This window comes from Sphaeramia orbicularis, chromosome 2, assembly GCF_902148855.1.
Source record: "Sphaeramia orbicularis chromosome 2, fSphaOr1.1, whole genome shotgun sequence".
In the NCBI taxonomy this organism is placed as follows: Eukaryota; Metazoa; Chordata; class Actinopteri; order Kurtiformes; family Apogonidae; genus Sphaeramia; species Sphaeramia orbicularis.
In genome coordinates this window covers 8,732,166-8,754,892 of record NC_043958.1, presented here as the reverse complement: position 1 = coordinate 8,754,892, position 22,727 = coordinate 8,732,166, and the positions used below count along the sequence as shown (strand labels likewise).

Genomic DNA, 22,727 nt, shown 5'->3' with positions numbered 1-22,727 from the left:
AAAAATAATACAAAACATTTTTCTCCACTAAATTATGAAATGCTGTGGTTAAAATTATGACCTTTGCGTTGTTAGGGTCAGTTTCGACCCAGTTATAAAAACAAGATTATAAAGCAATAATTAGAGTCAAAACTGAAATCATAAGTGCACTGTCAGCCAACACACTGACAGCCAGCTCCTCTCCCAATCATGTGAGTTTTTGGGATATCTCATTTTGCCTTCTTATCCAGTATTCCTGCACAAAAACAAAACAAGCAAAGAAGATGTCCAGTATGGAGTTGGTGACTTGCAGAGTGCACATGGAGGGTATAATGACAAAAAAAAGGACCAGAGGCTCATACCCAAAAATATTAAAACCAATATTTTCATGAATAAGGAAACCTAACAAAGTAACCAAGAGATGAGAAACAAATTGGATGATGGATAATTGTTTTTAGTGTATTTTACAGCTGTTTTAAGACATGGGTCAAAACAGACCCGTTAACATAAGAGATGGTAACAATAAGCTAGCACAAGAGGAGGGTTAATGCCCTTATGGGAAATTCCCAAAACAAAACACATTCCTAGAAACCATCATCATTAATCATGGACACTCCTCATACGTCCAGATTGAAAAGACTTATCACGAGGCGTGATAAACTGGATAAAAAGAGGAGAAAGGAACAAAAGAAAATCAAATTAATTAGAAAGAGTGAGAAAAACATGGTTCTTTGTCATTGTATGCAACATGATCAACTACTCAGCCAAACTTCATTAATTTCTTAGAAGCTGTAAAAAGAAAATTGCATTTCTGTGTTGCCTTGAGGATGTGATTTTGATGAATAAATAATGGGTCTCTGTAGTGACCAGCCAGACCATACCTGATTGATTTTTGATTTCTGAAAGCAGATTAAAGCAGCCATGTGCTCTCTTGTAGTCATTTGAATAAGTTCATGTTTGTACAAAAATTGTCGTGATCACAGTCAGATGATTTCGTCCAACAGGATGGTTATAAAGTAAGAAACACTGGACCTAGACATCATAAGCAAGTGTGACAACAACCCTAACCTAGTCGTTTTTGTGCCAAGACCACAACAAAACTTACCAGGGCCTGTCACAGCCTAAACGTAACAGCTATGTGTTATTTTTAAGTTACATGTAGTATTTGCAGTCCGCAAATTTCATCATTTTGAGAGTTATTGCCTTATATAAAGATGAAAAAGAGAGCAGGAAGCCAGATAAGAGTGTGTCAAATTAAATACAATGCAAAAACAGGACAACAACAACAACAACAAGATCGCTCCTCTTTTTCTGAGGCGATGGAAAAAATCCAAAAGAAAAAGAACAGGAGGAGCAGAAAGCAGCATGAAAGAGAAAGACTGACTGCAGCCATAGCCCGGATCCTGATCCTTTACACGGTGGATCAGGGAACATGCCAGGTCTTGTCCTTCATTACACATTACTATTAAACTAACTGTACACACATTGGGTGTCCTTACATGTTATATAGCTTCAAACTTACACTCCTTCATAGTATCCTGACTGCGTGTTCACATGGATCTAAACATGAGTGAGACCTCAGTGTTTCATTGTTTCAGCCACGCGGGGAACAAACTTAATATACACAAACAACAGCACAAAGCAGTCATGTGCTTTACATTATCTCTATGGAGGATCAAATCATGACCTCTGACCCTGATAAAAGCCCTCTGAGATGCTTTCTGACCTTTCTCTACGCTTGTAACACTTACTCCATCCTAAACAAAGGGCAAACCACACATTAAGTGAAGGGTTAACTAGACGTCCACATTACGCAGGCACTTTTACAGCTAAAGCTACATAGTCAAAATGTCATTCACTTCTGCCACGTTACCATCTGTTGTCAGTCACATGCATAAGAGCTGACAGCAGCAACATGACAGGCCAACACAGTTGCAACGCAGATGTTTAGACTGGTTTAAAAATAATACGTGACTCATGAAAGGGCGATACAGGTCGTCTGTGTATCCAGTGTGATTATCTAAGGGTGGAATCTCAGGACACAGGAGGTAATGGAAATCAACTTTACACTTTCACTCAAATGAAATATTCTCTATTTCACTCCACTACACTTGTCTGGCAGCTTAGTTTAAATTCACAATCTTACATCCCCTGTCGGTCCAGTGATAACCATATAAATTAAACAATAAGGCGCTCTACATAAACGCCCTTAGATGAGCTGGAAAATACAATGTCTGAGCTCATCAAAACTCGACTTTTTAGAGATATGTGTCTCAGACGGGATGGGATGCTATAAACATAAGATGATCTTGCAGAAAATGATGATTTGATTTAACAACAAAAGCGTATAAAGCAGTTCTATTGGGCAACCCTAAGTACCTACAGAAAAAACAGTATATTTCAGTGCACATCTTTTACTTGCCAGGGATTTCCCCATGATTATAAGGTTTAGATGCAACACCAAAGCCAGTTTTGGCTCCACCTATGTCAAATGAATGTAAAATCAACCAAGTTACTTTTACCTGTTTCTCTTTTCAGCTTTATCATTTTCAATAGGTTTTGTAATTTTGTGCTCCCAGATCTGGTGAAGGCAATGACTTAGTACAATTACAAGGTATGTGTTTACTGATAAAACATAACCTCTTCATGCCATGCTTATTTATGTGAGTCTTCAACAAAGGTAGGGAAGGCAGACAGCACCTGAAGAGCTACGGAAAACCCTCAATTTTTAGCTTTGACTCAAGTTTGATGTTTGCTCTGTATCTGAAGAAGAGGGAAAGCTGAAGAGGTTAGATAGTGAAAGCGACAATTCAACACCCCATTAAACACTGAAACAATGCAAAAGCAACAGTGAAATTAAGAAAATCCCCAGTTAACCTGCACTTCTTTGATTTGCAATGATTTCATACATAGTATTCCTACAGGAGCTACTGTCATACAATGCATATAACATTGGATACAGTAACATGGTTGGTAAATTTGCTAGATTCATTTACAATGATTGACATGTTTAACATTTATATACAGAGGTGAAATTATTAAGTAAATAAATGTGAAATAAAAAGAAGTACTAACATTTTTTTGGCACTGTCAGTTGTACTCAAATAAAAAATATGTGGGTGTTTCAAGAGTTCATCTGTGAAGTACTTGCATGGGTGTGAACTTGTATTTTTAAATAAATGCAGAGAAAACAGTGTGCCAGTGGAAACACATGACAGACATGCTCAAGACATGTTATAATTAAATTAAGATTGCTAGAAACAACATTTATGAAAAGCAGGCAGAGTTCAAAAGCCTCTGAATATGATTTCACTCTACCTGCATTAGTATGTAAAGGCTGTTCCATTCTAATACAAACAGGCATCGCAGAACATGGTGTATACTGATCATTTCCTGAACAACAAACAAGTCATTGTCTTGATTATCTCCAACCATCAGCAAAAAGGAAACAACCTAAGATGATTTCAGTGATATACCGTATATATGGGAGCACAGTTCAGCAAAACAAACACACTGTAGGGCGTAAACAGGCCAGAGTCGCTGCTCATTTCCGCCACAGAGACAACAGGGAGTGTGATAGGAACTCCTTTGGTCCATATAAATGACCCAGAAGGTCCTGACATGCATTAAGCACCCTGAGGACTACAGACTAGACCATTGTTTAGCAACTAGTTGCACAAGTGCTGAGTCAGAGTCCCTGCTGCTTCCTAACTTTGATCAATTATTAAGTTAAGCAAACATGACACAAAACCATTCAAACCTGGCAGCTTGACTGGCTTACAGAGCAGCATCAGGAATGTAAACTTCGCCCTGATGAGGAACTGAACACAGGGTCTGAACTGCTGAAGCTGAAATAACAACCACAGAAAGTAAAAGGATATAGAAAAAATACCTATATAGAAATACAACAGAGACACAGGATGGTGGTGGTGTCTACCAAATAGGGTCAACGTGGTGTTTTTCCTTGGATTTACATTTTTCTGCATAATTGCATAAAAGTGGGTTATTATTATTGATGTGTGGTTAACGCTCAAAGGCGATTTATCAATATTTCACCTGGGGTTGAAAGAGAGGCAGTGTAATATTGTACATTTCACCCACTTTAACTGACATTAACCAAAATAAAGCACATTTTCCCACATAGTCTGCACCATCATTTATTTATCAGCAGGTCAGCCTGTTGGAAAATTTTGGATTCACCAAAAAATCTAAGCCAACAGAAGCATCTCCATGTGGCAGAAAGATGCACAGACAGTAGCAGTTACTTTTAATCTATCTTCTTATTCTTGTCATTCATAATAGGGTGAAAAGGTCTTATTGGTCATCATTTTTTTTCAGCGCAAATAAATGAGAATAAGAAAATACAAATACTTCTATCGTGTTGATATCACAATTGTCCAGAAAACTGTAAGATTGACTTCATTCTCATTAAAAGTTATTGTGATGAAATAGATCAGTTAGTGGTTTCCTTGACACAAAGGGAGGAGAAAACAATGACAAAAACTAAATAAACAGGAAAAAAAAAAAAAATCAGCATTAGTAATTCAGTCAGCTGTTATTTTAAACATTAATATTGTCCCAAAATCCTGTGGAAAAAATGAGCAAAAAGTGTTCACAGCAACCTAGACACCATGAAATCGAGACAGGTGATTTGAGCAGTTCTATTCATAAGTGAGTGGTCCAGGAATGCCTCATTGAAAAGTCCTGAGCAATTAATGCATTTAACCCTGAACTCCTCTGCAAAAACCCAGGCTGTAAGGAATGCATTCATATTTAACGTGTCTGGTCTGACATGGGTACAAAAAGGCTGCTCTGTGATTGGCATCAAAGGCCAGACAAACAGAGACAAGCCTTCAGGGCCCGGGGGCCGAGGCAGGGTCTCCTTTATGATAAGGCATAGGATGGATGCCAAAGAAACAGGAATGTCAGCAGCAGGAGAGATAAAAATCCAGCTCCTGTTTCCTACATTGTTCATATTTGTGGTTAAATGTGTCATTTACATGTATATGGTCCAATTACCCATGCACATGTGCGTGTGTGTGTGTGTTTGTGTGTGTCGGCCTGACCAGATGCTGCGCTCCAGTCTGCAGGGAGCACTAATTAGCTATGTGTTTACAGTCACAGACGGACAACAGAGCGAGGCCAGGCCTGCTGCTGGCCAAGCAGGGATGAATGGCACAGTTTACAAAGGACAACACCCCCAAGGCAGCCAGCAAACACACCAACCAGACCATAACACAGACACACAGACACTTGCCTGACCTGCTTCTAACAATGCAGTTCAATATGAAAATCAATAGCCTTTTCAATGAAAAAGCCCCGTCAGCACAGTAAATGCATTTCCTTATGTCAATTCTGACTCTATAACAAAACACATATTTAACTAGATTACTCCTTACAAATGTAAAGACAATGTCTGAACACGTCTGTCACACAGTCTTATGAAAAAACATTGCATTACGTAATGATATGACAGAATGTAATACATTTTATATTACACTTCACCTACATTTTTTTAATTACTTGCTGCATTTGGTAATAGTGAACAGCCAGAAGGAAATGTGTTATAAATTTCCCTGAATATTAGTCATCCAGTTCTTTGCTGAAGGCTGAAAACAAGGCAACAACCCTTTGCACAGTTTACCTGAAGAACCCAGACCAGGAAATTCACCGCCCTCTTTTCTCGAGGGTTGTTTTTATTAGTTGCTCATTTTACTCCTCGAGTTAAACTAGAACAATTTACCACCATATGTAACTGAGGATAGTAGAAATGAGCATCAAAGCTTCAAAATGAAATTAAAGACAGCCATTATTCAAAAGAAATCAGTTTAGGCAGCCTATCATCTCGATTTGAAGGGGATTTTTTTGTGGTGCTACCTAATATAATAATCACTATAAACTGGTATCATTGAACTAAGTATGAATTATTTATGTAAATCATTCTACTTTGATTTAGTTTTGCTATTTGACATAATACTTATTTGTGTAATGAACTAAATACTTGACTTTTCATTTATTATTGGTTAAAAAATGTTTGAATACCTTGAGTCGATGGTTTATGTCTCGACCCCACAAAGAATACTTCAGTAATTACCAATAAGAATGATCGGCAAATAAATAAATAATCCCATTATTTAGATCCTTCCCTCAGCAGTTTTGTCAGTCTGACCAGTTCTCTGCCTTCATTTATTTATGACTATATTTTAAATAATAGTCCCATATGTGTGGAGGTTATTATAAAATACATAATCTTGTACTCTTAGCAGCTGTACTGTGAATGAGCTGCAGCTTTCTGATGGTTTTCTTCTGGAGTTCTGTCAAAAGATCTTTGCAAGTGTGAAAGACTTTTCACAGGTTGGCTTTTGACATCAAGTCCCTACAAGTAAATATGAAAAATAGCTGATTTTGTTCGTTACTTCCTGTAGCTATTTTGTCTAGGGCCTCAGTCACCTATAAAGGCAGCCTACTTGAACTTTTGTAAAGACATAGTTTAATGATGATTATTGCATAATGCACTGTGCTATTACATTGGGAATATGTAATACTTTATTGCAAAATGCAGGCCAACTTCTTAAAGATTATGTTCATGGTGTATTATGTTGTAGCACAAAAAACAAATGGCTGCTATTACATAATTAAGTAGCAACTGTTATATGATGCAGAAAAGTAAAAAACTGCAATCAGGTATAAAAAGTTAGACATTTTACGACAAACATATCCAATCCTGATTATCAGTTATCGTGTAATGCATAGTTTTCGCAGTTTTTCAACAAAACTTTTTTAAATAATCACTACCATGTAAATTCATTTATTGCAGATTATTAGAAAACGTGGCTGTTATTACAGAATGAAGTGCAAATCTGTCTTTTGTCTAATGATTGCTTAATGCCTCGTTTTCCAGGCGTGAAACAGTCCGCCTTCAAATTTGAGAAAGAATGTAACAGCTGATATAGGATTGTATTTCATCCATCCTGTAATAAAAGAAGTTCATCTATAAATCCTTCAGGTTTTATAGTTACCCGCCAGAGGGAATGTTTGGGAGACTGGGGGCTGCATATTGATACGGGGGCGCAACAGGAGAGCTGCTGTGTTTGAGCTATCACAGCTAAAAATGGGATCTTCCTGTTTTTCCTTGGAGATAGTAAGGTCATAAAAACCTGGTTTGTCTCGTCTGAGCTGTTCTTTCCTGTTAGCACAAATACACACACACACCTTTCCTTCTTTTCATTCTCACATACATTTTAGGATTCTTCCACACCACCCCCCCTATTAACTATTAATCCCTCTCTCTCTATTCTCCCTCTCTCTAGCCTCGGTCTCCTGGGTCTTTCCTCTGTTCTCCGCCCTCTGCTGTCTGCTCTTTTCTGAGGAGTTTCCTCTCTGAAGTCTTCCCCACCCTCTCCTTTTTCTCCTGGCACGGTTTCCTCTCCCTGTCAGCCACTTTGTCTAAGGCACCCTTCTTAGTCTCCTCTTCATTCCTTCACTCACTCACTCCTTCTTTCTCCTAAATCACCTTCCTCTCTTCCTGTCTTTTTTCCTCAGGCATACATCCCGTGCTTTCTTGACTTCCATGAGTGCCTCCTGTACAAATTCCTTACTTCCATCACGGAGCGTGTGAAACCGGCTCCTTCCCTCTCCTTTTCCCATTTCTCTCACTTGAGTTGTCCCAGTTTCTATCTTTTCCACCGCCTTCATTTCGCCCACAAGTCCTCTCTTCCCCTCCCTTTCATCCATCCACGTTCTCTCCTGCGCTATCCCCTGGTCGCTCACGTCAGACAAGCTGCCTCTATCTATCTTGTCTCTTCGTCTTACTTTTTCTGTCATCCATTCACTCGCACAGTGTATTTTCAGCTCTCCAAATGGCAACATGTGCATTAAATAGTAAAATCTGTTGAAAGGAACTGTGCAATTAACCCATGAATATCCAGACCTCCACCAGTGACCAAAAGCATTTACTGAACTAAAATCTTGATCCACTAATCCTATCGATACATGTAAATTATTGATGTTAAATGCAGTTTGTCATCTTTTCATGGTCATCAGATATGACCCATGTGGCTCTGTAGTGAATGTGGAAACACCGTCTTCTACAACATTGATTCACCAGTAAAACCCATGGAATTTGGTCAATGACAGTGGATGGAGAAACTTGTTTTATGTTCAGGTATTGATATCTTTGCAGAAAAAAAAAAATCACTTTTATCTTGACTTTTCTTTGTTTTGATATAATAACCTCTGAATTGACTGAGTTTTCATGAACATCTAAATTGAATATATGAAATTAAATTTAGGAAAATACGTGATTTACAGTGAAAAATGCAAAATACAGAGGATAATATTCTAATAAACTGTGATAAATCACTTTAGAAATGTTAACTACAGAGAAAATATTATTTGGGAACTGCCATAAAAGCAGCACTGGGTCTTTATGGGTTAAATATGCACCTGCCAAAAGTAAATCTGCAAAAATAGTTTCTCATTTTAGATTGTAGGCAAACTAAAATTATTTTAAAAATTGGTTAAGAAAACACAAAGATAGGTCACCAAAGACCTTCTGTATATTGTTTATTCTGACGCGTATCAAGACTTATATACCAAAAAGAAAAAACAAACCACCAAAAAACCTAAGGTAAAAGAAACACAAATGTCTAAACACAACATCATCTAAGTTACTGAGTCATTAAACCTTCTCCATCCGACTGAGCACAAGAACAAGTCATCACACACACACAAGAGGAAAATGGGAGAATATACGCAAGAGCACAGAGACCACAACCTATGAAAAATCATGTTATTTACTCATTTGAAGCATTCATGCTCAGCACACCAACATCAGATCCAGAACAGCCACTTGTCAGCTATCATCAGATTAACTGGTAGAGTACACAGCTAAGTTTCTCTTTTATCATTCACCTTATCATCATCTCAAAATGAACGCAAACAACATTATCGCAAGATGCAGAGAAACTAATCATTATGTGCGTCTCACCTGAGTTGACCCAGGTTGTAGTGCCTCGTCTCACCGTCGGTGGAACGTGTCACGCACACAGAGAAACATGGCTGCAGCTGCCGGAGCTCAAGCAGGACGATGGCCAAGTAGTGGATGAAGAGCAGAGCGTCCACCAGAGACACAGCGTACTGCACTATGCCCTGGTAGTTCTCATCCTGAGAGAGTGAAGAGTGCAGTGGTAAGTAGAGTGAATGTCCAGTGGTGAGCGCAGTTCAGCCCAAATGTTCATGATAAAAAAAAAAATTAAAAAAAAAAAAGTTAAGGACATGGGGGAGGATGGTTAATTCATTAATCAGCCGTGGCATTTTCTCCTGACAGCAATGTGGATTTCATTTTGTGATCTTTTTAAACTAAGGTATCAGATGCAAATTAAGTCACAAAGATTTATTCGCTCAGATGATGAGTTCCACCGTTCAGGGCAGAAATCATACTGTGTCTTGCATTGTGCGGAAAACCACTGAAATGGAACAAACCCAAAAGTTGGCCATTAATCTCAGCTAGAGGGACTGATCCCTAATTTGAATACATTTGATCTAGGACTGTTTGTACCTGTGGTTTTTAATTGAGTAAATTTACCGTTTCTTGCTGCAAGAAAAAAATTACACAAAAACAACAAAAAAAGTCAAAGATATAATTGGATGTAACCACATAAATGTTTCTGATTTCATGAGTCAGTGCCTCTTATTCAACATGATGAAAAAGATATAACACGATGAAAATTACAAAAGATGCAACAAATTTTACACTTTTCTCAATTAGAAATGCCGCCACAGCAAGTAAATCTATGTCCTCAATCATATTAGATGATGCCACAAACTGCAACTGACAACAAAAAAATCTGGCATTTACAACAGAAACAGAGCTGTAACAGTGGAAATCCTTGCACTGATGTAAACTGCTTTTCCAAACATAGCACACAGGTGCATTAAAAACGGTTGCATGTTTTGAGCTCATCTGGTAGCAAATCTATGGTCTGTGTTTATAGTTGTATAAGTTATAAATATGTGCAAAGAATGAAACAAAACAAGCAAAAAATGCTCCTGCAGGGATAAAAGGCATACACATGTAAGACAAGATGTAGAGCATGTGAATATTTAGAGGCATTTCAAAGGACTGAAAGCTTTTTAGCTACAAGCATTCTGAATGAGCGACCAATAGGGACTTTAAATTATGACTAACACAGTAAACACATAGCACTGGGGAAACTAAATATCTCTGCTTTGGTTGTTTGTGATTTTGCTGAGCTCCTAAAGGCATTAAAAATGAACACATCTGCAAAATATGAGACATCTCCCGGTGGTATTGGAAATATTTGATTCTCAATGTGTGTATGTGCTTGTCTGGAGAATCACTAAGTGTATTTTTAGATAAGAGTGTGCACCATGTGGGTCAGTGTGTGTCTTGAAAGTTTTTTTTTCTTTTGAAAACAAGAACAGAGGAAAAAATAGAGCAGTATTCAATTGAAATTTTGAACTAACAGATCAATTTTGTTTTTTGCAAATTCTGTCTTTAATGAATGAAAAAATTAAGGAATGTAGTGCAGTGTAACACTGCGATGAACTGGTGAGACGTCCAGGATGTACCCCGCCTTCACTCACGGGTTGCCAGGAAACGCTCCAGTATCCCCACAACCCTCATGAGGAATAAGAAGTACAGTACCTAGTCAGTTTGGCTGCAGACCTAGACACCTCTAAGCCAAACAAAGCACGAAGCCAACAGAAAAGACAAAATCATTATCTATAATTGCATGTCAAGAATTAAACTTTACTGCATTAAAGCAAAAACTAGTAATTCAAATTCAAGGATTTCTGAAAACTTTCAATGAGAAGCATGTTTTTGGAAAGCAGTGACTTTATTATTACAACGGTAAAATTCAATGTAATATGAAAGATACATTCTGCTGAGAGTCCTTTAACTTATTTTATCACATTTAAATAATTGACTACTTTCAATACGTGCTTTTTTTTTTTAAATAACACAAGTTAATCGAGTGTAGTGTCTTCAAAAAATGACTCACATAAGGTGATGTGGAAATGACATTAATGTTAATTTTTCTGTTCTTATAAATTAGAGATAACTTGAAAATGGGTTGTGGTGGTTTGACATTTCTAAAAAATTTGTATACAGAATAATTTTTTGTAATCTTTGATTGCACCAAATGTGTCATTAAAGTGAAGGTCTGCAGCCAGACTTTCTTTGAAATCCATCTTCTTGATATATTTCTCAATTTTTCATTGAAAACAGGAATGAAAATTGAAAATTTTTTGCAAAGTCCAAAATTTGTATTATCAGGATCAAACATTTTTTAAGATAAGAAGAGATAAGATAAGATAAGATAACATAACATAACATAAGACAAGATAAGACATTCCTTTATTAGTCCCACAAGGGGAAATTCCAGATTTACAGCAGCAGAGCACACAAAAGCAAAAAAAGAGCAAAATCAAAATAAAGACAAATCCAAAAAAATTATATATTAAAAACTAGTAATTCCTTGTCTTTACTGACCTGTGAGTCGAGTATCCTCACTCCATAAAACAGCCAATAGGAAACAACGAACAGCAGCACAAGCACAGCAAGCAGTGCACGAAAAACGAAGACCCGCGGGAGACCAGCTCGTGGAGGCCGAAAGAAGAGTGCCCAGACGGCGAGCAGCAGAATAAGCAGCTTGAAGGCCACGGAGATGAATAGACCCTCGCAGGCTGTGCCACAGCTCTGCAGCTTCTCAGGCCAGAGGAGGTGGGGGAGCACAAGGAAGGCGAGCGGCGTGAGAAACACCAGTAGACCCAGGATCACAGCCAGGGTCAGAGTGAAGTAACGGCGGCAGTCCAGTCCCACGCTGTCTTCCAGGTCCTTGGTGATGCGGACGATGTCCTCCTGAGAGAGGCTGTGCTCTGACGTGCCCGTGACGGCCGTGGTGGTCTCGCCCCAGTTGTCATCCTACGAACACGAAGAGAAAGACAGAGCGAGTTAAGGTGATGACCAAACACAGAGCAAAAACAAAAGAGTCACTGTAGGGAAAATGTGAGAGAAGGTTTCAGAGAATTGAAAATAAATAAAAAAGATGGAAAGCTCTGATGTTCAGTGTGATCCTAGAATACTCTTTGGCATCTACTGTAAGTGAGCAGATTCCCAACACAGTAACCACAGATGAATGACTAATCAGCTTTGACCAGAGATGGGCCCTGTCCCTACAAAATAAACTGTCACCTACATATTTGGGGCCAGTGGTCCACATTCAAACAGGATTTACATTAAAATTAAGATTTTTTTTTAAATGTGTTTTTTGTATCTCTGTGACAATGGAAAATGGTGAGTTTAGTAAATGATAAGGTCAAATTTCATCTTTTGTGTTTCCACTGCTGCGTCATGTACACAACAACAACCACAGGACAAAATAAAACAGAATAGAACAGAATTTGTTGTCATTACACAGGCTGTGCAACAAAATTTTGGGTAGTCCCAGCAGTACAGTGCAATTACAACTAATAACAACACAATAAAATATAAATATATTCAAAAATATAAAGCAGTGTGTAATAGAAATATGTGCAAATTAGACATATACTGTATAAATGGCTATCAACATACAAAAGTGTCTTTGTCTCCTTATTAGTTAAATTAGTTCCGATGACTTTGATTTCTAGTGTTTCTTTTAATGTACTGTTTCATGTTTTGTTTCTTTTCATTTCCATAGTTTTATGGTTCTATTTTGTTCTGACTTTCTGTCAAGCCCATAAAGCAACCTGTGAATTTATATCAGATTCTGTGTGTGTGCGGGGGGGGGGGGGGGGGGGGGGGGGGGGGGTCACATTGCGCTCACATGTGACAATACATGCGATCATATCACAGTAGAGTTGGTCAGTGTAATGATTTTAGAATCTGGATGGTGTCAATTTCTTACTCAGACAAATTACACAGACTGCAGAGTTCAATAAATGAATAATAGCACTGTACAAACAATCAATCTCCGAGAATACATTTTAAATCATGAGCGTTGCATAATAGGTTGTTTGTAGAATAAATGGTGCTCAGTGGAACATAATTTACACATATGATGCTTGTCAGCTTAACAGACAATTTTACAAGTCACGAAAGTGTCAGTTTGTTGGAAAAGTATTTGACATATCAGACAGTGAAAATGTGGAAATAGAAAGTTGATGAAAAGTGATGTCATCAGAACCGTCTCCCTCAACTGTTTGTTCTGAGTTGCTGAAGATGTCTTTGCAGCTTCAACATGACCAGACCTGTAGTGAATTTAACCTGATTTAATATTATTTCACCTCTGCAACAGAAGCTTTAGTGTTGGCGACATGTATCTTGTTGGGCAGAAGTTGCAGTCCACTGGGTCATTTCAAGCTTAACCAGATGTTACTTCAAAACTTTTACGACAAACTGCAACTTTTTTGACTTGCAAAGTTAGATCTGAAATTGCCAAACATCAAATCTGTAGTTGATGGTCCATTTTAAGTATTGGGACCTTGCTTCAATGTGCTACAGTAAATCTTCTGTTTATTAATTTATTGGAAAAAGGATATAACTTGATGCAGTTTTTGAAAAATGCAAAAACTTATTTAATGCTCAATATTTTACTGAGGATATTAAATAAATGAAAATGCTTATATACACTGTAAATGACAGTTTTCAGACCAGTAGATCACACTGACATACAACACCAAATCAGGGGTGTAAGAAAATATCGGTTCTGCAATATATCATGATATTTCACTTCATGATACTGTATCAATATTAAAAAGTACTGTATCGATATTTTTAAGTATTTATTCAAATGCAGACAAGGCGGAGATTCATTTTTGCTTTTTGTTTTTCTTTTTTGTTTATCGAGTTCTTTTATTTATATATTCACATGGGTATTTTGCTCTGTTGTTGGTTATTAACGGTTATTGTTATAATGGTTACTTCAGGCATCCTAAAAGCCCTTTTTACTGTCTGAAAGAGGCAGATGTTAGTTTTTTTTACTGGGAACGCACAAAAATAATGTTTTGATGTTGGACGATTCAGGGACTGAACACTATGCATTCTTTTCACAACTAATAGAATATGAACATTTAGGCAGGATCTTAAACTGTAATGTCTGTACGTTATTTATTTATTTATTTGTGAGATTTTTGTCCTGGTAAACCTGCCTGTTAAAACTTTATTTATCCAAATGCTGCACTTTAAGTTTTTCCAGGAAATAAACTTTAACAAAAAAAAAAAAAGAAACAAAACCAAAAATATCGCCTTGTTAACAGCATTGTGATATATCGCGATATATCATATCGTGATCCTGGTATTGTGAATGTATCATATTGCCAGATTCTTGCCAATACACACTCCGATGCCAAATAGCAGGGATTTGTCCAGTGAAGGTGCTCTACATTGTTTCCAAGCACGTGAGAAAGAAAGGAATAGAAGATAGGAAGTGGAAAAAGTAAACAGAGCAAACTGCCAACTGGGCCACGCTGACGTCTGGGTCTGACTGCATCCGCAGATAATGAAGGTCAGCGGTGTCGAAGCAGAGCCGTTAGAACAACAAAGATAAGGACTCTTTACATGGTAGTCATAACAAGCTGCTAACGTGGCCCTGTGAGTGGCTGAACGCTGCCACTGCCAACGAGAAAGTGCAGATAATGAGCTGCCATCAGCAACAGGAACATTCAATAGCAGTTCTTTTTTTCCCCCCATCACCCGAAGGTGATGTTAACAAAATGCGATGAATTTTGTGGTAATTTGATTCTCGCTGACATCTTTCTTTTTTAGTGACATTAGTAGCACACTAGAAGAGAGAAGATGGTTTGCGTGTGGGTGGGTGGGGGATACATTATGATCACTTCAGACTAAGGGGAGGGGGTTGGGCGATGCAGGAGGAGGATGCTGCATTGGGATGGAGAGTGTCCCACTGGCCTCAGGGTTCTAACAGCAGCAAAAAAGAGAGATGAGACAGAACAATGCGAGGTTCCAGGCAGTATGTGCAGATTGACTTTGAAGCTAGAAAGAATCTACTGAGTATACACATGTTCTAACATTAGCATCTCACCACTACACCAAAAAAAGGAAAAAAAAAACACTTACACCAGGGCTGCAACTAACAATTATCCTCATTGTCAGTGAATCTGCTGATAATTTTTCATTAATTGAACAGTTTTTGGTCTATAAATTGTCAGAAAACAGACTTAGAGGGCATCCTGAAATGTCCTGTTAAGCTTGGTAACTCCTCTACCTTGGGACACAGGCAAGATTTATTTATTTTTTACTCATCAATGAATCACTGCAGCTGTAATTTATTCCTCGCTTTTATGCTAGTGATGGAAGAAGTTTGGAATTATGATTATGAAAATACAAATGCTAACTAGGGGTTTTCCAGGTTTATTCTGATTCTGTCTACACACGTGAAGCATGCATATCATTAGCCTCATAGCATAATTACCCAAATCATATTTTTTGGCCAAATTGTGATATTTGCATAACTTTATTCTCCTACCGCTGCCCATTCATTTTACACAGAAATCCCAAATTGGCCAAAAATATGACTTAGGCAATTATGCTATATGCTATGAGGCTAACGATATGTAACATGTCTTCAACTGGATCAAGCAAACACTTTTTACATTATATAACTCTCCTAAATTTAAAACAGTATGGTAAGCCATTTCACTTTTACTATATCAAATACATACACACAATGTAAGAAATAAAAATCAGGGACTATCTGACAAAGCTGCTGTTGAGATGGACATAAAAATAATCATTCATTTGGCAATGTAAAAAAAAGATTATGAATGAAAAGTTCAAATCAGAAGGAGTATCTCATAAATGTAACTCAAGTCACATTTTACAAATACTGTTCCCAAATGGAGCACTACTTCTCAACCTTCAAATTAGATCTGAAATTACATAATTAACAAAAAAATCACAATATAAAATATTAGGTTTTTATGGGTCAAAAATACTAGTAATGCATAAGTGTGTCATTAACCCAGCATTAATATTGTAGGACAAAACATAATGATGATGATGATGTAAAAGGTTAATATTAGGGCTGAACGATTTACCAAAATTGGATCAAAACAGCAATATGTCCAAACAGAATATCCCAAAAATTGGAGCTGCACCGTTTTAATTAAAATAACATGTCACAAAATAGTATTGGTACAAATCCCAGTAAAAATCTGTTTCCCGGGAAACATAAAAAGAAACAGCCCTGTTTGATGTATCTTATTCCTCTGTGAGCTAAAAACTAAATAGCCTTAAACATGAGTAAACTCTGTCTATCTATAGCCTCACTGTCAGTCACTGGAGACGACGACATGTTAACTGTTCAATTATCCGTTTAGGTTTTCACGTCGGTGTCTCTGATGAGTTCTGAAACCCCAAACTGTCTCGGTTTCACCTGACCTTTGACATGACAATGCGGTCGTAAATTCTCAACTCTCTGTCGGCGCTGCTCCAGAACTCCTCGAACATCACGACTGGCTGATCCTCCGGGCCATAAACCAGGCGGAGGAATGCATGACCGGAGTTCAAACATTCAGAGAGTGAAGATGTTACCACATCGCTGCAACCTGATCTTAAGGTGTACTAGTGACTGCATCTATTCATTCATGCAACAAAACCAAGCTAAATAAAAACACACATTCAAACCAGGAATGAACATCCCGGTTGTGTGTAAAATTCTGATTGAAAATGCAACATACAAGTATAAATAATACATATCTGAGTCCGGTCAATTGAAGTGGAGATTGTTTTTGGAATAGACAAGTGAAAGCCTCTTCATTAATAATGAGTGAGGCGGACTGGAGAGGCCCTCAGCTTTTCCACAGAGACTCCTGCAACAGGCTGTTTACTCACATGAAGCCATTCTTCCCTACAGAGAACAAAAGTAAGCAAACCTAATTATTTTCGCTTTACAAGAGCCGAGGCACAAGTGTTAGTTACATGGAGATTTACAAATCATCAGGGAGTGACGACTAAACAGTTTCACCACAGCAGTGAAGGTATTTTGTTTGACAAAGCAGGTGCTGCCAGCTCCATAACCTGAATCTAAATGCGAGGTATGAAGTGACCCAAACAGTAAATATAGCCCAAGTGAACGAGTTGATCCCTTGCGGAGTGATGTACTGAGTATTTTTCTGCCTTAACTGGTGACAGACTCTCAGGTCTTAATCCTGTCTGACCGCCGTCGAGCTGGTGAGGACAAGCATGAGCTGTTTGAGTATGTGTGAGAAAGGAAATCAATAGGTATTACATGTAGGGAAGAGTGTCAGGCTGACCACGGCGTACCTCACCGACACCCAGGGGAGACGCGAATCACAGCTCCTCGTGCCTCGCGGCTGAAACTCACTCATCAACACTCATCGCTTGTTGGCCGCATCGCAAAGCTCTAAATCACATCTGTCTGAGACTCCATCAGATCTTTATCACTGCTTTTACACAACGTATAGTCAATCTTCAAAGTTAAATGGATAGGTTATTGAGCTGTAATTACTGCATATCTAAGCAAATGTGCCCAGCTTCAAATTAGAGGAGGGGAATATATCACATTAAGATGACTGATACAGGTTTTGCCTTTTAATCAAAATGTGAAAACTCAAGATTAATTTCCTCTGGAGGCCTTTGATTGTTTGATGTAACATATTCATTGTAAATATCCTTCTCTGGTCATTGATACCAGTGGTGCCTTAATTTATATAAAATTGTCAGTCCAAATCAAATGAATATACAGTATATGAATATAGATGAGCTAACATAGCTGCATGCTGTTATGGAAATGTGAAGTCTTGTTTTCAGCTTTAATACTGAACCATGGAGCAGAGCAGCTGAGTTGTACCCTGGTTGCTTTTGACAGAATCTAATGAGTGACCGGTAATCACAGCTGTCAATCACATATATAGCATTACCTGAATGAAAATGTCCATAATTAGATAAAGTCTGCACAGGCACAGAGTAGATGCAGGGGTCTCATGTCCTCTCAGACCATATGAAGTACAATATGCAAAATGGGAATATGAAATTTTTGCCCAGTGATAATAAAAATTGTATTGCACATCATATTACAGTCACAAATGTATATAGTTTCAGTAAAGAAAGTAGTCCATGCAGCCAAACAATCTCTGCTATCAAGAACTGCATTTTTACATGAATCATGATCACATAGTCAGCCTGTGTAATGGTATAATCACAAAAATCTGCAATTTGGTGGAATGGTGAAATTTTTGATTCAAAGACACCGAGCAGACAGGTACTGTACATTTCAATCTATTTCCTGTTGGTTTGTTTAACCCTTAAAGACCCAGTGCTACCTTTGTGGCAGTTCCCAAATTAATTCTTCTCTATATTTGACCTTTCTGAAATTATTTATCACCATTTATTGTAATATTATCTCCTTTATTTTGCTTTTTTTTTCAGTTAAAATTATGTATTTTCCTATATTTCATTTACTGATCATGTAGATGCTCATTAGAACTCAGATTAAAGTTAAGGGTTATATCGAAAACAAAAGAAAACTGAAGAAAAAGTGACTTTTTCAGCAAAGATATCATTAACTGAACAAAAAAAAAACCAAACAAGTGTCTCCATCCACTGTCACTTATCAAACCCCATGGGTTTTACCGGTGAATCTAAGTTGTAGAAGAGGACAGTGTTTCCATGGTAACTACGGAGCCTCTGAATGTCCACATGGGTCATAGCTGATGACCATGAAAAGATGACAAACTGTATTTTACACCAATTACTGACATTTTTGATAGGATTTGTGGATCAACAGGTATTAAATATTGAACAACAGTAGATGCTTTTGGTCAACTGTGGATGCTTGGGTCTTTATGGGTTAAGTTGGGGGACAAAAAAACGCATTTCAGTATCAGTGCATTTTCCTTGATCAGCAACCAAACACTCAAATCACAATATTGTATAGAATAATTACAAAAAATGGCTTTCTCACCAAATTGCACAGCCATAATACCAAGTATCAAACTCGTAACTATGATATTGTAATAAAAGGCAGAAGAGGTAAACTGCCCATCATCATACCTGACCCACCCAGTGCTAATGAAATTCAGGACAGTGTTGTTGCTGGATCCTTTCTACAGTACCTGGGCTTTCCCTCTGCTAGTAACACTAAAAATAGGCGTTAGTGACCCACATTTCCTCACGGGATTAACCAATCACCACAGCCTGATCTGGTTCAGTACCAGCAGCCTTGGAGAAGTCCCAGTCCCATTCATCACTTGAAAATACGTGTAAGAGAGAGAAGCAAAGAGGTGAGAGGAACAAAGGGGAGAGGAGAGAATAGTGGCAGAAGGGTTCAATCGCAAGACAGCCAATTAGAGGGAAGACAGAGATCGATCTGGAGAGGAGGGGCAGCGAGGGCAAGGGCTGAGGATGATTACAGCACAGACAAGGCGACATGTGAAGTCCTCCGCTCTCAACTACATGTGCGTCATGAACACACTCACTGTGACTGAGAACACCTGTCAGATTTACTCTTGTCTTGTGTCTGCAGTGATTTATTCAACTCTGAGACAGTTTCACAAGCCATTCTTTGTCTCGGGGAGGGGCTAAGCCTTTTCAAAGGAAACTAAAGAGACGAAGTACAGAAACATCCACATGACGTGTGTGTCCGAGACTGCAACTCAAAGAAAGGAAAGGTTCAAAGCATGGGAAGAACTAAAAACAGACTTTGCTTAACTAAACGGTCACTAATTATTACATTACATTATTACACTGAAGAGATAGTGATCGAAATCAAGTGTCTTTTTACCCCCCTTTCTCTCTCTCCGTTTCATGTGTGTTACATTCTTTGATTCTTTTATAATGTCAGATGTCATTATTCACCCTTGGTTTCTTTTTTTGCTCAGACATGGACATTGTGAGGATGTGGGAATCTGCCTCTAGCTGCCCTGTTTCTAAGCTGCACTGTATCTCTGAACATGTGATTGCATTGTCCAATTACATAAAGTAAAATGAGTTCAAAAACATAGAGGAAAAGGACACGCCACTTTAATTTAGTGATTACATTCTGGAGTCTTAACAATTAAGAAAAGTATCATCAGATTATCTAACAGTGCAACTGGTTGCTAATATAAAACCAAAACTGGGTTTGGCCTGATTAGATTTATGTCGTTATCTTACACTGTCCACATAGTGTTTGGACTGCAACCTTTGTCATTTGCACTAATATGAACTTGGGAATATTCATATTTCTGGTGCAAAATCTGCACCTCTTCATGCAAATAAACCTTGTTGCAAAAATAGCCTATTTCACAAAAGGCCAGTGCAAATTGCTGCAAGCAGTTAAGTTGGTGATATTAACACCTGATGAAAGCAGGTGTTAACTGACTCCCCTGTTTCACTGCCTCGCACTATAACTCGGACTTTTTGCACATCTTTGTCTTTGTGATGCTTGAATGGTGCTGAATTAATGTTTAATGATATCAGGCCTGAAATCTTCAGTCAAATTTTGAAGGGATGAAGTCGGTATACTGTTATCTTAGAGTTTTGGTTATTTTAATTTGAAAAGTGCAGATCATCAGACTGCTTTACTACATCCATATATAGCTGTATATCTTTATTATCCTTTTATCCTGGAGTTGAACACTTACAGACAACATACATGATCTATTGATTGAAGCTCTGAGACACCATTTCAGGTAAATCCCAAATATCGTCAGTGACACACAACATTGTTTTTAGAGTTAGATATTAACCAAACGCATTTCAGATCAGTTTTAATTAATTAATAAAAGGAGCCTGTTTTGCTAAACATTTCAGTAGAATTGTGTTATAGACATGAAATACAATAGAAGAATGAAACAGTTTGATAGTGGAGAGCTGTGTGTGTATGTCTCTGCTAATTTAAGACATACAACCTGGTGCTTGTTTTTTGTTTTTTTTATTTCTGCAGTTTTTATAATGGACCAATACTGGCTAACATGCCGACAAACACCTGAAAGACTAGAAATTCCACTACAAACAAGAAGAAGCACACTCACAAGATATCTTTAGTTCAGCATAATTTGTAAGTAGATCCATAAAATGGAGCTGAATGCAGGTGTAAATGTCGCATAGTTCCCTGCAACATTAGCATGCCCAGTCCTTGTTAATGCCTTATTCATCCAAAAGAAACTGTTATTTTTATTTCCTACATTTAGTAAACACAAAGAAAACCCTGATATCATCCGCGCACTCTGCATGAAGTTTTTTGTTTTTTGAAAAAAATCTATATAATTGGCAGCTCTTCACATAGAAAACCCAAATTACTCCAGAGTTAATTTGTTCAGACTCATTCAAATTCCAAACTAAAGCGAGCGTGAAGTCAGAAAAACTAGAGCAAAGAAAAACAAGGCATCTAAAAGCGCTCTAATCAAGCAGCTATAACAGCAGCCATGTGCAGCTGAGGAAATATTTCTCCATCGGTTTCCATCCAACAACAGATACGGCAGCGTAAAAACGGGAGACTTTTGAAGCAAGACAGAAAAGAGATAAGACTCAGAATGTGCCATTCAAGTATTTCTTTGATATAAATTTGGCGAGGGTGCAAAGTAAGTAGAGCAATATGATACAGGAGCTGCTGAGCTTTAAACACATCACCGGGCAGGACATGTGAACTGCACTGAAGCACATGGAACATATTAGATTACAGGACAGCTTGAGAAGGGACTTTCTGATCTTGTATCTGTTGCTCCACAGTCATTTTTAGGGGGGGAAGCATTAAAGATTAAACTGATTTTGCAAAACATCAGCAAAACCAATGAAGACTTCATTTTCAGAGCATAAAGTTTCAACCTTTTACAATGAAACACACACACCACACTGTCAGCTTTCCAGCTCACAAATGGCCCTGATGCTCATTTCCTGCCACTGAACACAAACAGCTGATGTATTTGCTTAAAAACATTACATGAGCACACAATATTTATATGGGTATCTATGTGTATATAGTACACAGTATGCTATGGCAGCCAGCTTGCATTTAAAAAGCTTTCAAAGGAGTGTTTTCTGAGTTCTTTTTCCACTAGAGTATAAATAACAGCCATTGTCTCTCACAGTAAATCAGATGTCCACTAATGCCTGTTTTCTGTTGTTCTGCTGTAAGTGGGCTGCAAACAAAGCCCCTCGCTCAAGAACAAGTGCACTCTACTGACCCCTGGGAGGCAAGGTGTGTGTAAAATATAGCAACAGTGAACATGCATTCCCAAAGTGCTCTTCACAGCCATTTAAAACCTCCTTTGTTCCAACTGCGGACAACATGCAAGGCTGCCAAGAACTTGTCAGGTCAAGGAAAGACAGCACTTAAAACAAGTTTCTGCAGCTAATTCCAAGGATGGAAGAGGGAATTTGAGACAACACAAGACTGACACATGAGCAGCATTTGATCAAATAACCAATTAATATGGATTATGTAGAGACATGGCTGTAAACATGAGGACAATATATAAGTTGTCATTTAGCCAGAATCTGCTGTGAGTATTACGTGCTGATGCAGAATCCTGGTATGGCTGTCAAAGCGTCATCAAAGACCTGTCAAGGACAACTTAACATTTTCATTGGTCGCACCAATGCACCTGACATTTAGCAGGTCTGTCTCTACTCTGCAAATCCCCACCCCTTCACTGCATCTGAATGGCTCTGACCCTGACATTCTTCTTTACTGAATATAGATAGAAAAAAAAGTCATGTTTGTGTGTATGAAACTGCCTTTGGTCCCTGTCAAGCAATGTCACAGCCTAAAAGCAAA

The 22,727-nt window shown here is 38.0% G+C and overlaps 1 protein-coding gene across 7 annotated transcripts in view; it reads right to left on the bottom strand.

Annotated features, from left to right (window-relative positions):
- The window catches only part of LOC115433109 (vang-like protein 1), a 70,315-nt gene that overhangs the window by 8,687 nt on the left and 38,901 nt on the right, over positions 1-22,727 (bottom strand). For all 7 annotated transcript variants that reach the window (XM_030154339.1, XM_030154358.1, XM_030154384.1 and 4 more), the window contains 2 exons: positions 11,498-11,929; positions 8,969-9,144 (listed from right to left, as the gene is read on the bottom strand). In XM_030154339.1, the coding sequence (XP_030010199.1) occupies positions 8,969-9,144; positions 11,498-11,929 (608 nt within the window). The remainder of the gene's footprint in view (positions 1-8,968; positions 9,145-11,497; positions 11,930-22,727) is intronic.